The sequence below is a fragment of the Megachile rotundata genome, chromosome 14 (genome assembly GCF_050947335.1).
Source record: "Megachile rotundata isolate GNS110a chromosome 14, iyMegRotu1, whole genome shotgun sequence".
Taxonomy (NCBI): Eukaryota; Metazoa; Arthropoda; class Insecta; order Hymenoptera; family Megachilidae; genus Megachile; species Megachile rotundata.
Genome location: NC_134996.1, coordinates 9,660,084 through 9,674,729, shown reverse-complemented (window position 1 = coordinate 9,674,729; position 14,646 = coordinate 9,660,084). Strand labels below are relative to the sequence as shown.

General features: G+C 38.9%; 1 protein-coding gene across 1 annotated transcript; it reads left to right on the top strand.

The window, feature by feature from the left end:
• Nucleotides 1-3,957: 3,957 nt before the first annotated feature.
• On the top strand, nt 3,958-13,716 carry LOC100875414 (forkhead box protein D2). Its single transcript, XM_076539907.1, has one exon. It carries the CDS (start codon nt 8,372-8,374, stop codon nt 9,473-9,475), a length of 1,104 nt encoding a protein of 367 aa, XP_076396022.1. The 5' UTR covers nt 3,958-8,371; the 3' UTR covers nt 9,476-13,716.
• Nucleotides 13,717-14,646: the final 930 nt, after the last annotated feature.

The following is a 14,646-nucleotide window of genomic DNA, read 5'->3' as shown; positions in this document are numbered from 1 at the left end:
CTAGGGAATTAGAGGATTTGGGGGCTTTTGGAGATCAAGGGAATTTGGGGGTTTCAGGAATTCAGAGATTTGGAGATTTAGGGAATTTGGGGATTTGGGAAGTTTGAGAAATCTAGGGAATTTAGGGGTTTCAGATATGTGGGGATTTTTGGAAATCTAGAGAATTTGAGATATCAAGAATTTAGAGATTTGGAGATTTGGAGATTTAGAGAATTTGGGAATTTGGGGATTTAGGGATTTCGGGATATGGGAACTTGAGGATTTGGGAATTTGCAAATTTGGGAATTTAGGGATTTCAGAATTAGGGAATGTGGAAATTTGGGAATTTTAAAGAATTCAGAGATTTTGAAATTTAGGGAATTGTGGAATTTGAGAAATTCAGAGATTTAGAGATTTAGGGAATTTAAGGAATCCAGAAATTTAAATATTTAGGGAATTTGAGGATTTGGGGAATTTAGAGACATTGAAATTTAGGGAGAATTTGAAGAATTCAGAAATTTAGGGAATTTGCAGTTTCAGGAATTTAGAGATTTTGAAAATTTAGGGAATTTGGGAATTTGTGGAATTCAGGGAAATTTGATATTTAGAAAACTTGAGAATATGAAGGATTGCAAGATTTGAAGATCTAGGGAATTTGAGAATATGAAAAACTCACAAATGAAAGATCTAGGGAATTTTAGAACTTGAAGAATTCAAAGATTCGAAGATCTAGGGAATTTGAGAATATAGAGAACTCACAAATGAAAGATCTAGGGAATTTTAGAACTTGAAGAATTCAAAGATTTGAAGATCTAGGGAATTTGAGAATTTAAGGAATTTAGTAACTTGAAGATCTACGGAATTTAAGAATTTAAGAAATTCAGAAACTTGACGATTTAGGGAATTTAAAAATTTGAATAGATCTCCCTATTTTCCCCTAGATTCCTACTACAGATCCCACTATCCCTAGATTTCTTCTTAAACCTCCATATTCATGCACCTTTCCTAAAACCTTTCCTCCTCACCTAAAACCAAAAAACATCGAAGAAATATCCCCTGAAAAACAACCCTCTTTCTTCCCCTCGTCCATTAATCCACGCAGCGCACGCAAACAAGCCATCACTTAAATCCATAGAAACGTAACCTCGAAACGAAGAGAATCGATCGTAAACTCGATGCAACGTTCGTCCATAAAATCTGTTCGCGTTGAAGTTCCTTCATCGGAAGAAAGGAAAAGGGAAGTTATGGTCGGGCCATAAGGGCGTAGTCGACGAGCCTCGAAGGATGAAAGTGTTTATGGGCAAAAGAAGGACAGAGGGGAAAAAAGGGACAGGCTCGGTGGATGACTCGTCGACTTTGGAGGAGAAGCCAGGAAGATTATGCCGCCATCTTGGATGTTGGTAAATATCTCGTGGCAGAAGTGGCTGTCGAGCAAGGGATCCAAGCATGGGCGGAGAAGTAAGCTGGCTATACTACTAGAGGCAGCCTTCGTCGACGCTACAGTAGTTGCGCTGTAATCGTTGCAACGACGAAGACGAAGGCGAGCAAGGAAGTGGAAATCGTCGAGGTTTAAGAAAGAGGAAGACGCTTCGAGAAATCGTAGGAGGGTGTCTGAAGAGAAGGAGAAGCCCCGCTTCTGAACACCCCCCTCGCGGAGGTAGAGGGCTGTAAAAGGTAAAGAAGTGCGAGAGGTCTTCGGCACAGAAGGCGAATATCCCCGCTACAAAGAATACTGTCGGCTTTGCACCTTTTTCCAAGACACCGTTTTTCCCGCCAGTAACTCTCTTTCTTTCTCGTTCCTTTTTACCTTGCCTACTCGACAAGTGCGCGGCTACAGTCTTTCTCATAACTCGCGTTTACTTTTTTTCACCTAACTGGTCTCAGGTTTCATATTTTATATCATGATTGCAATTCATATATCATATTTTGGGGATATGTATAAAGAACCATGGTGGTAATGGTGTGCCATAGTTAATACTGTGGTTATTTGTTTTTGTACTTCATTTTTAATATAAAAGGCATAATGCAAGTTTGTAATTGCAACGTTGATGTGAAGGATCAGAAACGGCGATATAACAGAATGGTGACTTAGCAGATCAGAGTTATGGTATAGTGGAATGGTCACTTAGGAAAATGTTTGAATAATTGTATAATACTGTAGTGAAACAGTGAAGTAATAGTAGCATAATAGTAACACAACTGATTCAAGATATAGTAGAATTGTATAGTAGTATAGTAGAGGAATAGTAACATAGTAGAGTAGTATAGTGGAAGAATGTTATAGTGAAATAATTGAGTAATAGTAGTATGGTATAATAATAATTTAGCTGATTCAAGATATAGTAGAATTGTATAGTAGTATAGTGGATGAATAGTGTAGTGGAGCAATAGTAATATAGTATAGTAGTAAAGTGGAAGAATGTTATAGTGAAATAACTGAGTAATAGTAGTCTAGTATAATAATAATATAGCTGATTCAAGATATAATAGAATTGTATAGTAATACAGGGGATGAATAGTATAGTGGAGTAATAGTAGTAGAATAGTAGAGTAGTATAGTGGAAGAATGGTATAGTGAAATAGTTGAGTAATAGCAGTATAGTATAATATTAATACAGCTGATTCAAGATATAGTAGAATTGTATAGTAGTACAGAGGATGAATAGTATAGTGGAAGAATGGTATAGTGAAATAGTTGAGTAATAGTAGTTTAGTATAAAGGTAGTATAACTAATTCAAGATATAGTAGAATTGTATAGTAGTATGGTGGATAAATAGTATAGTGGAGTAATAGTAGTATAGCAGAGTAGTATAGTGGAAAAATGGTATAGTGAAATAACTGAGTAACAGTAGTCTAGTATAATAATAATACAGCTAATTCCAGATATAGTGGAATTGTATAGTAATATAATGAATGAATAGTATAGTGGAGTGATAGTAATATAGTATAGTGGACGAATAGTATAGTGAAATAGTGCAGCAATAGTAGAGTAGTGCAATAATAATAATACAACTTCTTCAAAATGCAGTAGAATTGTATAGTAATATAGTATAATAGTATAGTGGACGAATAGTATAGTGAAATAGTGGAGCAATAGTGGAGTAGTACAATAATAATAATACAACTGATTCAAAATTGCAGTAGAATTGTATAGTAAAATAGTGGGTGAATTGTATAGTGGAGTAATAGTAGTATAGTAGAGTAGTATAGTGAACGAATAGTATAGTGAAATAGTGGAGCAATAGTAGAGTAGTGCAATAATAATAATACAACTGCTTCAAAATGTAGTAGAATTGTATAGTAATATAGTGGGTGAATTGTATAGTGGAGTAATAGTAGTACAGTAGAGTAGTATAGTGGACGAATAGTATAGTGAAATAGTGCAGCAATAGTAGAGTACTGCAATAATAATAATACAACTGCTTCAAAATGCAGTAGAATTGTATAGTAATATAGTAGATGAATAGTATAGTGGAGTGGTAGTAATATAGTATAATAGTATAGTGGACGAATAGTATAGTGAAATAGTGGAGCAGTAGTAGAGTAGTACAATAATAATACAACTGATTCAAAATGTAGTAGAATTGTATAGTAATATAGTGGATGAATAGTATAGTGGAGTAATAGTAACATAGTATATTTGTATAGTGGACGAATAGTATAGTGAAATAGTGGAGCAATAGTAGAGTATTGCAATAATAATAATACAACTGCTTTAAAATGCAGTAGAATTGTATAATAATATAGTGGGTGAATTGTATAGTGGAGTAATAGTAGTATAGTGGACGAATGGTATAGTGAAATAGTAGAATAATAGTAATATAATTGACTAAAAAAATTCTAAAAAAATAGTACTAAAAAAATGATTAAACTTGAATATATAGAAATTTGTAAATACTGAAATTCTAAAAATTTAAAAAATTTGAAGAATATAAGAAGTAAGAGAAAATATAAAAATTTGAAAATATAGAGATACATTAAATATGAAAATGAAAAAGAAATGATAAGACGGTCCATGAATTATGAACGAGATTGTACGTGGTTCTGATCCTCTCTCTGTTTCGTGACAAGCCTCCTTCGTTCTTTCTTTCCCCTCTCCGGTCGTCTTTTACTCACCCGGTACTCTCCACCCTCTGCTTTTCTCCCCCTTTTTTTTTCTTCTGCTTCTTCCTTTTTGTTGCTCGCAAGCTCCTCGTGTATGCGGTTAAAGAGAACAGCCATTTACCTACGCGATTCAGAGACGGCAAACTGAAGCTTCCTTTGGGAGAAAGAACTACGGATTTGCATCTCTGTGCACCGTAAGCCGAGAATATTCGCTCTGGTGATGTTCGCACACAGACGAACCGACGTGTTTTATTTCCTTGGACGATTCTACGAGAAGCTTTTCAACGACTATCGCGATTATGGATGAAACGCGAACGTGTGAATTCTTATTTAACCCTTTGCATTATGTCTTTCGATATTATAATTTTCTGCCAATTTTTACCTTCTCATCTTTCTCAAAACTATTCATATTAAGAATTCAGATTATTTCATAAGGATATTTTGAACATTTTAACGCAATAATAGTATCAAGTTAATTAAATAATTTAGTAATTTGCAAATTCAAGTACTTGAGAAATTAAAGAATTAAAAAATTGAGGAGTGTGTAAACCTAACCTAAACTGAGTAACCAGAGTTCAAGAATGAAGAAATTTGAAAATTAAAAAATTCAGAAATTGAAGACTCAAAAATTTAGATCAACAAAAATATTAAATTTCAATTTGTTAAATCAGCCAACGAAATTAGAGCTTTAGACAATTGTGAAATGACAGTGAACCAGAATTGTCTATGGGATGACAGCTCGATCCTGCGTGCAAGTTAAGACAGGGGTGCAATAAGTCGAGGGGACACCCTCGAGATTTATTCGTAGGCGATCGAGAGGGAAGAAATCAGGAGAGGTAAATACGTGTGGTGAGAGTCCAGGATAAGAAGCAATCGAATCGAATAGTGGAACTCGTGGAATCCGCAATCCGTCGCGAAGTGAATGGCGAACGCCTAAGGGTTCCATGGTTGGGTATACCACACCTTTGTCTGTTCTACTGTTCGACGACCTAACCTAACCTGCCGGCAACTTCAGATTAATGTGGTAATCGCTGAACCAGCAAAAGACACCGTGTTAGCGAAAAGGAGGAGAACCTTACGACGTTCATCGCAGTTTCAATACTTTTCAAAATGAGGGAGAACCATCATAGAAGAAAAATTAAAGCTCGCAGAAATTTTACATAATTATATTTTACACAATTGTATCAAAATGGGCACAGAAGGTTTTGCAGAGAATTTGATAATTTATTACATTAAATTAAAGTCGTTTTGTAGTTAAGTAGTTTTGTTTAATTTCAAAACTTTTTTAAATAAACTATAAACTATAAATAACTATAAATGGCTATAAATAAAATTTATAGGAGTATTTTATTATCTTATTCATCATTTGATAGATAAACGTTAATGTGTTAATGTTACATCGATGTTAAGTTGATTATGAAGTTACAGGTATTCAAAATGGCCGACAACGCCACTGCCATCTAGCACTCCTATTACAGTTCTATATTATATATTAACACGAAATGCCTACATAATATTGTAACACTCTTTACAATGCTGTAGATTAATATTATTCTAACGTTTTACTCATATAACATTATTATGAACGTCTTTAATATGAATTGTTAACAATTTAAATGTAGAACATTGACAGACATTTAGACCGCCATTTTCATTAACTCTGAAACTTCCGAGCAGCACAAAATGGCTTACACTTTCATGTAATTTTCAATTATTTTAAAGTTTGATAACATCAGTATAAAATGACTTACAATACTTCTATATCATTTTCAATTAGTTTAAAGTTTGATAACATGTCATCAAGAATGACTTACAATCATGTCATTTTTAATTATTTTTAAGTTTGATAACATGTCATTTTAATCTACAATTGAACTCCTCTAAATTATAATCTACAATTAGATTGTATCTCTCTCCAACTCTAATAACTTTGAAGTTTAAAGTTGTTTTGTAGCTTTTTAATTATTTCAAAGAGGCCTCAGGAGTTAACCCTCTCATTTGTGTCCGCCATTTTAATGATCTCGAGCTACATAATCGAGAGTTTCTTACCCTGATCACCGCTAAGAATCATCGATAACAGTATCCGTATGAGCGCACCGAATATCGCGTAAATAAATACGAGAAGGGAAGAAAAGAAGGGTGAATCGAGGCTGGTAGTCACGGAAGAACCTCGCTGGTACGCGGAGTAAGTGCAATAATACCAGATTATTTGCATCGCAAAGCCGTGCGTATGGGTAAACACAATATTCGCTCTCTGCTCGGCTCTGTGAACCGATAGTGCGCTCAGGTAGATACGCATCCATCTATACGTCTCTCCTCGTCTCTCCGTTCCGCCCCCATGTATCCCTCTTCCGTCTCTTTTCATCCCTCACGCTCGTCCCTCTCTCTTTTATCCTCTCTCCGCGTGTCATCTTCATCTCTTTCCACCTTTCGTTACTGTTCTATCCATCGCGATATACGTCTCTCTCCCTCTCTTTTGCAACGTGGCGTAATACAGATTCTATTTGAGCTGCCTGAGGGAAGTTAACTCGTGATGCGTGCAGCCCGGCTCGCTCTGTTGGCGATACAACGGAACCCATCGTTCTCCATTTCGAGGCTGCAAATCCAAGGACCAGGGTCTCGTCAACCCTGTTTCCGTGATCACGACCAGACTCCATTCGAACCTTTTCGATGGAATTTTCACGGAGCAAATTATGCCCCTTTTTCGACGATCAAATTTTACGGAGTCGACGTTAATTTTAAAATAGATTTTGTTACTAGTTTTCAGTTTTGTTAGTTTCAGTAGTTTCGTTACTCGCAAACTTGTGCTTTTATTTTCTATGCTACATGCAAACTAGTTTTTATTCAACATTGCTTTTGGTACGTGGAAAGTTTCTATTTTCAACGTTAATTTTAAGCACGCTTGAACTGGTCTTTACGAAGAATTTTAGTTGTGGTTTCAATGTAGTTTTAATTTATGTAATATGGTTTATAGATTAATTGTACGATGAGCAAAATAAGTGCCCTCTACAAGGTTCATGGACACTGAGGCGCATGGTGTTTTATAAGAAGTTGAGTTGATTTATTAATTTAAGAATGTGACATTGAAAAATACTCCAATTTCAAAAAATACAAAAATGAAGAACCGAAATTTATCATTTCATTTTTGTTAAAGCCATCACTAGCCAATAAAGAAGAAATGTACAAAACAAATTTTTCAAATGTATGAAAAAGTTTAAAAAAATTTTAGCTGGAAATCGTAATGGAATAAAACAAATGTAAACATAGAGAGAAAATGTTCTCGGATTAATAAAGGGGTCTGAATACTTAAACCCAATTCACAGTATTCCGTTGGCCAACAGCAACACAGAAACCGAGAAGTTGTTAGACGACTGTCAGTATCTATCCGAAAATCGATATCGATACTCGTCCGAGTCTCGTACGTTCTATTAGTATGTAACGCCTGGTCCTTTCACCGTTTGCCGTTCAAAGCAAAGCAGGAGTGTTACAATTTCACCCTCTCCTCAACTCCAGTCCGCCTCGAAAGTCCCTTTATCTATCCCGCTATTTTCCTAACTCCGACGTCCCCTCCGGGGGTTTCTGCTCGTCGGTGGTGACGACAACGATTCCTCTTCTCCCGAAGGAGGATGGAGGGAGCTGTGGATGCCGGGCAATGGTGGGGCAGGCGGCCAGGCACCCCTTCGGTAGGGGTTGAAACGCCCGCCCATTGGTCCGCCCATATAGGGCCAAAGCAGTCACTTCGAATCAATTCGACCCACGATTTCGCCTCGTAGACGGTCCTCCACGGTGCTGGCACACTCGCAAATCGCGCTTCATAAGCTCCGACCGCATTTCGTGCGCCTAATCCCGTCGAAACCGCGACCGGGTACGTTTTCGATCCATACTCCTCGTGTTCGACCGGAAAGTTGTGATAACCGTCGTGTGGCAGTCGGTGAACGGTGATCGGATGACAGTGCGAACCTAAACGTGGCCGGGCATGCGGTAGAACCGTGGCCGACGACTGTTTACGGTAGACTCTCGCGCGTCACTCTAGCGATCCGTCATCCTTGAGGTTCGCGTAGAAAAAAAAACTGCCGTTATCGTTGTGGAAACAAACTATTAGCGTAAGATAGCGGCTCTCGCGTGCGGCAGTCTGCTCGCCAAAACATGTCGGAGGAGGAGCACTCGTGCAGTCCGGCGATCGTTCAGTGATTAAACCGGATGACGCTCGTCGGTTCGGATCTGGCCTGCAGGATGACCGGAGAGTTGCAAGGTGTACCCGGGTGGTGTTGCAATTAGGATCGTTAGATGTCCGGCCGCCCGTGTGCCCATGAAGCGATCACGATGGAGCCGCGTGGGATGATGATGCCTAACCTGTCGTGCGACGGCTGCGTGGACAGCGATCGCGACTCCGACAGCAGCAGCATGATCGTGGACCCGGTGAGTCTGGACAAGAACGAGCTGTCGCCGTCGCAGTCGTCCTCTAGCCCGATCATCTCGAGCTCGCCCGTGCCGCCCAGCGGCTCGTCGAGGAACCGCGGCGGCAACCGCAGCAAGAAAAGCTACTCGATGATGTCGTCGAGCGGGCAACAGAAGAGTTCGACGGGTCAGCCGTCGTCTTACAACAACGACAAGATGTCCTCGTCCCTGATCAAACCGCCGTACTCGTACATCGCCCTGATCACGATGGCGATACTGCAGTCGCCCCAGAAGAAGCTGACGCTCAGCGGGATCTGCGAATTCATAATGTCCAGATTCCCCTACTACCACGACAAGTTCCCCGCTTGGCAGAACTCTATCAGACACAATCTGTCGTTGAACGACTGCTTCATCAAGATCCCCAGAGAGCCGGGTAACCCGGGGAAGGGCAACTACTGGACCCTGGACCCGTTGGCCGAGGACATGTTCGACAACGGCAGCTTCCTGCGACGTAGGAAGAGGTACAAGAGGCCTCCGCCGCATTACGTCTTGCGGGACAGGGCTATAATGGCGACCTTCGCCATCTGCGGCGATCGGGGACCCTGCCCGGGAAGCGGCGGCGGACACCCGGGTGCCCTGGCTTATCCCAGTGCCGCGTACCTGTCTCCGCCGCCGGGTTTACCCCTGTTGGACTTCTCTCCCTCGACGTTGGAGGCCCTGAAGCTTGGAGGCTTCCTGGAACCACCCCCGCCGCTGTACAAACCGGTGCCCATCACGGCCCCGCCGATGAGGCAGCTGGACCCGACTCCCACGAGGACCACCACGATACCCAGCAGCCATCCTCCCGTGGAGAAGAAGAGGAACTTCAGCATCGACGCTCTGATCGGCAAACAGACGGCCAGTGATCAGAACTGCGGAGGTTTGCTGGATCTCAGCCCGTCGGAACACAGGGAGATCAGAAGTCAGGCGTCAGCCTTCTCGCCTTTGGTCTAGGAGACCGGTCTACTCTTGAAATCTTGCATTCGAAAGGATATTTTTATCGTTTTATCGTTGGGGAACACAGGTGGCGGAGGAACCTGAGGTCCAGGTTCTTCGGGACGAACGGCGACGATTTGAAGGTTTGTTATCAGTTGGAGTTAACATATCGGACTCAAACCTACCTCTTCAACATTTACAGACTGGTTGCCACTGCAAACAGTGATACCATTTGAAAGTGACGAGAACGGTACTAAGGGACGATAGATTCGACCTTGAAGAGAAGATTAAACACGTTGCGTGTAAAAAGACGTGGATGGAAGTCGAGTAATTGTAAAGAGAGAGAGAGAGAGAGAAGTGTAGTGCAATAGTGTAGTGCTTTGTTTATCGTATCGAAAGCACCGATTTCGCTCTAACGAACGATCACTTAGCGTACATACGTCCCTGAAGCTCGATCCTCGAGGATCGACGTTTCCGACCCTGCTCTTTATTTTTGTCCGTTCTGCTGTTAGCCGAAGAAGTAGCTTGTGCGTGTTGGCTCGTTTGTAAACGATCGATTAATATCGGCACTGTAAATACACACACAGACACACACGTACACGTACACAGACACACATACACACTCCCGAACAAATCTTTGCTCAGCTTTCTATTGTTCGACAGGGTGAGAGAGTGGGAGAGAATGGCGGAGCGACAGAGAGAGAAAGGGGATGTGTCGTTTCACGTGAAAACGCGATGCTCGATCGAAAAAGGTCGCGTTTCTCGATCGGGTACACGGTTTCCGGTGTACATAGTGCAATGCTTATCGAAGAACGACCTAACATTCGAGTTCCCGACGTACTTCGTCGTTTGTCTGCGTCGATGCAACACACGGTTTCTTGGAAATCCTCCTTATCGTTTTGTTTTCTTTCTAAATTGCGCTCTTCGCTATGCAAACGGTGCAGAGGGATTTGCTTTGTTTCGTATTGCCTTTCCGTTACGAAACGGTCTTGTAATTAGAGATAGGAGCAAATCTGAACGTTCTATGCTTCGGGACTCTCACATACAGGGTCTCTGGGTTTTAGAACTCTTTCAGATCACAGAACTCCTGGAGTGCACTCATAGAATTATTTCATTGTGGGTTCTTAGAATTTTTAGATCCTAGTGTCCCATTCTCAAACTCTAGGGACCCTAGATTCTAAGGTTCCTACAGGGAATTTACACTTATTTGCAAAATCACAAAGTCGATTGCGAAGTCCAAAATTCAGTTTGGGTTCTTGTTGTGTTTATAAAAATAACACTTGTTATATTGCCGTAAACGGAGTCGTAATTGGTAATAGACTAGACTTTCGTTATATTGCCATAAATAAGGGTGGAAAATTATATTGCCAAAAGTGGAACTGCAGGAGCGAATTCTTTGAGTTGACAATAAAATTCTCTCATTATATTGCCACAGACAAACTTGAAAGGTTCTAGTAATTGGTTGTACATTATACTCTCATTATATCGCCATACATAAACCTGAAAAGTCCTTATAATTGGTAATACATTAGACTCTCATTATATCGCCACTATGACGTTATAATGAAGGATTGGCAATATAACAAGAGTCTACTATTTCAGAACTATTTATATTGCAATTAAGAAATGGAAGATGAGAGATCTTAAAATTGAGACGTTTTAATAAGAAAAATATTTCATATTTTGACAATCTGACCAACTTTCTAAAAAAATTACTTTTAGTTGTAACATAAAATTGTAGATTAATTTATTAAAAAAATTTGAATCTTAAAATTAAAGGTTATATCCCTCTGCAACCTCGAAATCTTTGTGCGGTTCTCATTTAAACATCATCATCTAATTTCATATTTTTACATTCATTTCACCCTCCATCGTCGCCTCAGGTGTTTCACAGAGACTGAAAATGTTAAGTTTGTCTCAACACTACTCGAAGGACATTTTAAACAATTTAAATTAATAGTATTACATTCATTAAATCATCATTAACATTATTTTGTTTCCTTTCACAAATTCGTTTCGAGCAGTGTACGAGCACAACTTTGGCGGGAAATTCAAATCGTCAATTTACGAAAGTTCATAACGTTTGAATCTCATAAACAATTCGAAAATTGTAACACAGTATTAATGACAGTGAAATTAACGTTGCGTCGAAGTCTTATCACTTTGTCAAACATCGAATCTCGAAGAATATCATTGACTTTAGAGGTTATGATGGAAACTCACGCGGCAAGGAACGCTCGTCTCGAAACCTTTTGTTTGTTCGTGTTTTTCTTTTTAGTTTCAAGGCTTTGGAAGGCAAGCAGGATTCCTAGTTATTTTCGTTATCATCAACGTTTATGTAGAACTGATTAGGTTCGCGTGCGTGTTCGAGACGTGAATGACGCTTGGCGATAACGAAAATCATCGCCCTAATAATAGAGAGCGCCTCGTTTCAAGACGAATCTCTGCTTAACATATCGTTGATAAAACAAAGAGAATGCAAAATCATGGATAGTGATTTTTTCTCGAGGAATCTTTGTACGAGTGAGAATTGAAAATATTTTTGGTGGATGAGTGGTGCAGTGACGTAACTAGGGTGACTGGGGCGTTTACAATAGGGATTGGACTTTTTATGTAGTTTGAGGACGTTGAAGTTAGGGTACTTCGTATTAGAAATTTAGAAAATTTTAAGTGTTGATGACATGGTCTTAAATATTCAAATTTGTAGGTTTACAGATTTTTACTTTTTTATATTTCCAAATTTGATAATTTCCAAGTTTCTAATTTTTCAAATTTCCAAGTTTCTAATTTTTCAAATTTCCAAGTTTCTAATTTCCCAAATTTCCAAGTTTCTAATTTCCCAAATTTCCAAGTTTCTAATTTCCCAAATTTCCAAGAATCTAATTTCCCAAATTTCCAAGTTTCTAATTTCCCAAATTTCCAAGAATCTAATTTCCCAAATTTCCAAGTTTCTAATTTCCCAAATTTCCAAGTTTCTAATTTCCCAAATTTCCTAAATTTCTAAATTTCCCTAATTTCCCTAATTTCCCAAATTTCCCAAATTTCTAAATTTTCCTAATTTCCCAAATTTCCCAAATTTCTAAATTTTCCTAATTTCCCAAATTTCTCAAATTTTTAAATTTCCAAATTTCTAAATCCTTAAATCCCTAAATCCCTAAATCCCTAAATTCCTAAATTCCTAAATCCTTAAATCCCTAAATCCCTAAATCCCCAAATCCCTAAATCCCTAAATCCCTAAATCCCTAAATCCCTGAATCCCTAAATTTTCAAAAATCACTCGATCATAAAAGGGCCCACAACCACCCCCACAGAAGCTCTAGTTACGTCAGTGAGATGCTGTAAACTATATAGTGCGATCGTAAATTAAACGAAATAAACATGAAGAATGTAGAAACGTGTTTCTAACTTTGTTAAACTAAACTCTATTGTGTTAATAAAATTTTCAATATAACTATAATTCCTCCTTTTTTTGAATATTTAAAATTTTGTTAATAAAATTCTGCAAAGCTAATAAAATCATTTAATCTTTATTTAAACATTTTTCTATAATTTTTCATTTTGAGTCTCCCTTTTACCAATTTTTATTCAGATAACTAAATAATTATTAAAAAATTATTTTGAATGCAACTGTAAGTATAATTTAAAAAATTTATCTCTTGTAAAAATAATTAAAGAACGGTATTTCGATAAAATGTAAATCACCTGATCGGAAAATCGCACTATATTGCATCCACGAACTGCACGTTCTCGAACGATTAAATCTGTGCCATGATGAAACAGAGATTTAACGTTTAGGTAAAAAATATTTTATTCGATAGAATCTTTTATACTTGGACAAATTCACGTTTTGAACGATTAAGTTTTAATGTATCATATACGAACGTATCGCGCGGAACGTTGCTTATCTTATCCGCGCGAAGATGAGAAGTAAAAATGGAGATTGAATAGAGTAGAGAAAATGAGGCAACGAGACAACGTCTCTATTTGAGAATAATCCATGATTATTATTTGAACGATGTATATTTTACTGATCCCGTCTCGACTCTCGGCTGTCGTGTGTGTTAAGGTATTGCGAGGGAAATTAAAACGATACGTCTGTTTGTTCCTTTACTAAATAAGTACCGATGCCATAATGTATGTTTAGTTATAGGTTATCGTTACACTTGTCTCTGTAGATTTAGTAAGTATTATACGTGTCAAGATGATAGATTTATAATAACGTGTAATAATGTCAACAATAAAGTACTGTTAAGTATGAACATCGTGTTTGTTTCCTCGCACTGATATTAAAATTGCAAATTTCATTCTTGGTCAGTAGCGTATTTATCTACAACACACTTTGCAATTCCTATAATTTCATATACGGGGTAGGTCCCTGAAATGGGGGGTAGCTGACATGATTCTGAATAAGATTTCCCTTTGCAGAAATGGGGTTTGAAGCTTCGTTTTTGAATTATTAAGGAAAAACACCGGACCAATCAGAGCGCGGGGATTACGCATGCGCAGACGCGAGAACAGCTTCGAGCTAGCGGCTGAGCGCGTAGCACTTACCACGCGTTGTATTTACCACGCACTGTATTTACCACGCGTTCTTTACCACGTACTGCACTTACCACGCGTTGTATTTACCACGTGCTGCACTTACCACGCGTTGCTTACCACGTGCTGCACCTACCAAGCGTTATATTTACCACGCGTTGTATTTACCACGCATTGTATTTACCACGCGTTCTTTACCACGCGTTGTATTTACCACGCATTGAATTTACCACACGTTACTTACCACGTGCTGCACCTACCACGCGTTGTATTGACCACGAATTATATTTACCACGCGTTGTATTTACCATGCACTGTATTTACCACGCGTTCTTTACCACGTACTGCACTTACCACGCGTTGTATTTACCACGTGCTGCACTTACCACGCGTTGCTTACCACGTGCTGCACCTACCAAGCGTTATATTTACCACGCGTTGTATTTACCACGCATTGTATTTACCACGCGTTCTTTACCACGCATTGTATTTACCACGCGTTGTACTTACCACGCATTGAATTTACCACACGTTGCTTACCACGTGCTGCACCTACCACGCGTTGTATTGACCACGCATTATATTTACCACGCGTTGTATTTACCACGCATTGAATTTATCACGCGTTGCTTACCACGTGCTGCACCTAC

Bases quoted from the DNA above. Each gene is read 5' to 3' on its own strand.
- LOC100875414 (XM_076539907.1), top strand. From the start codon at position 8,372: ATGTCCGGCCGCCCGTGTGCCCATGAAGCGATCACGATGGAGCCGCGT.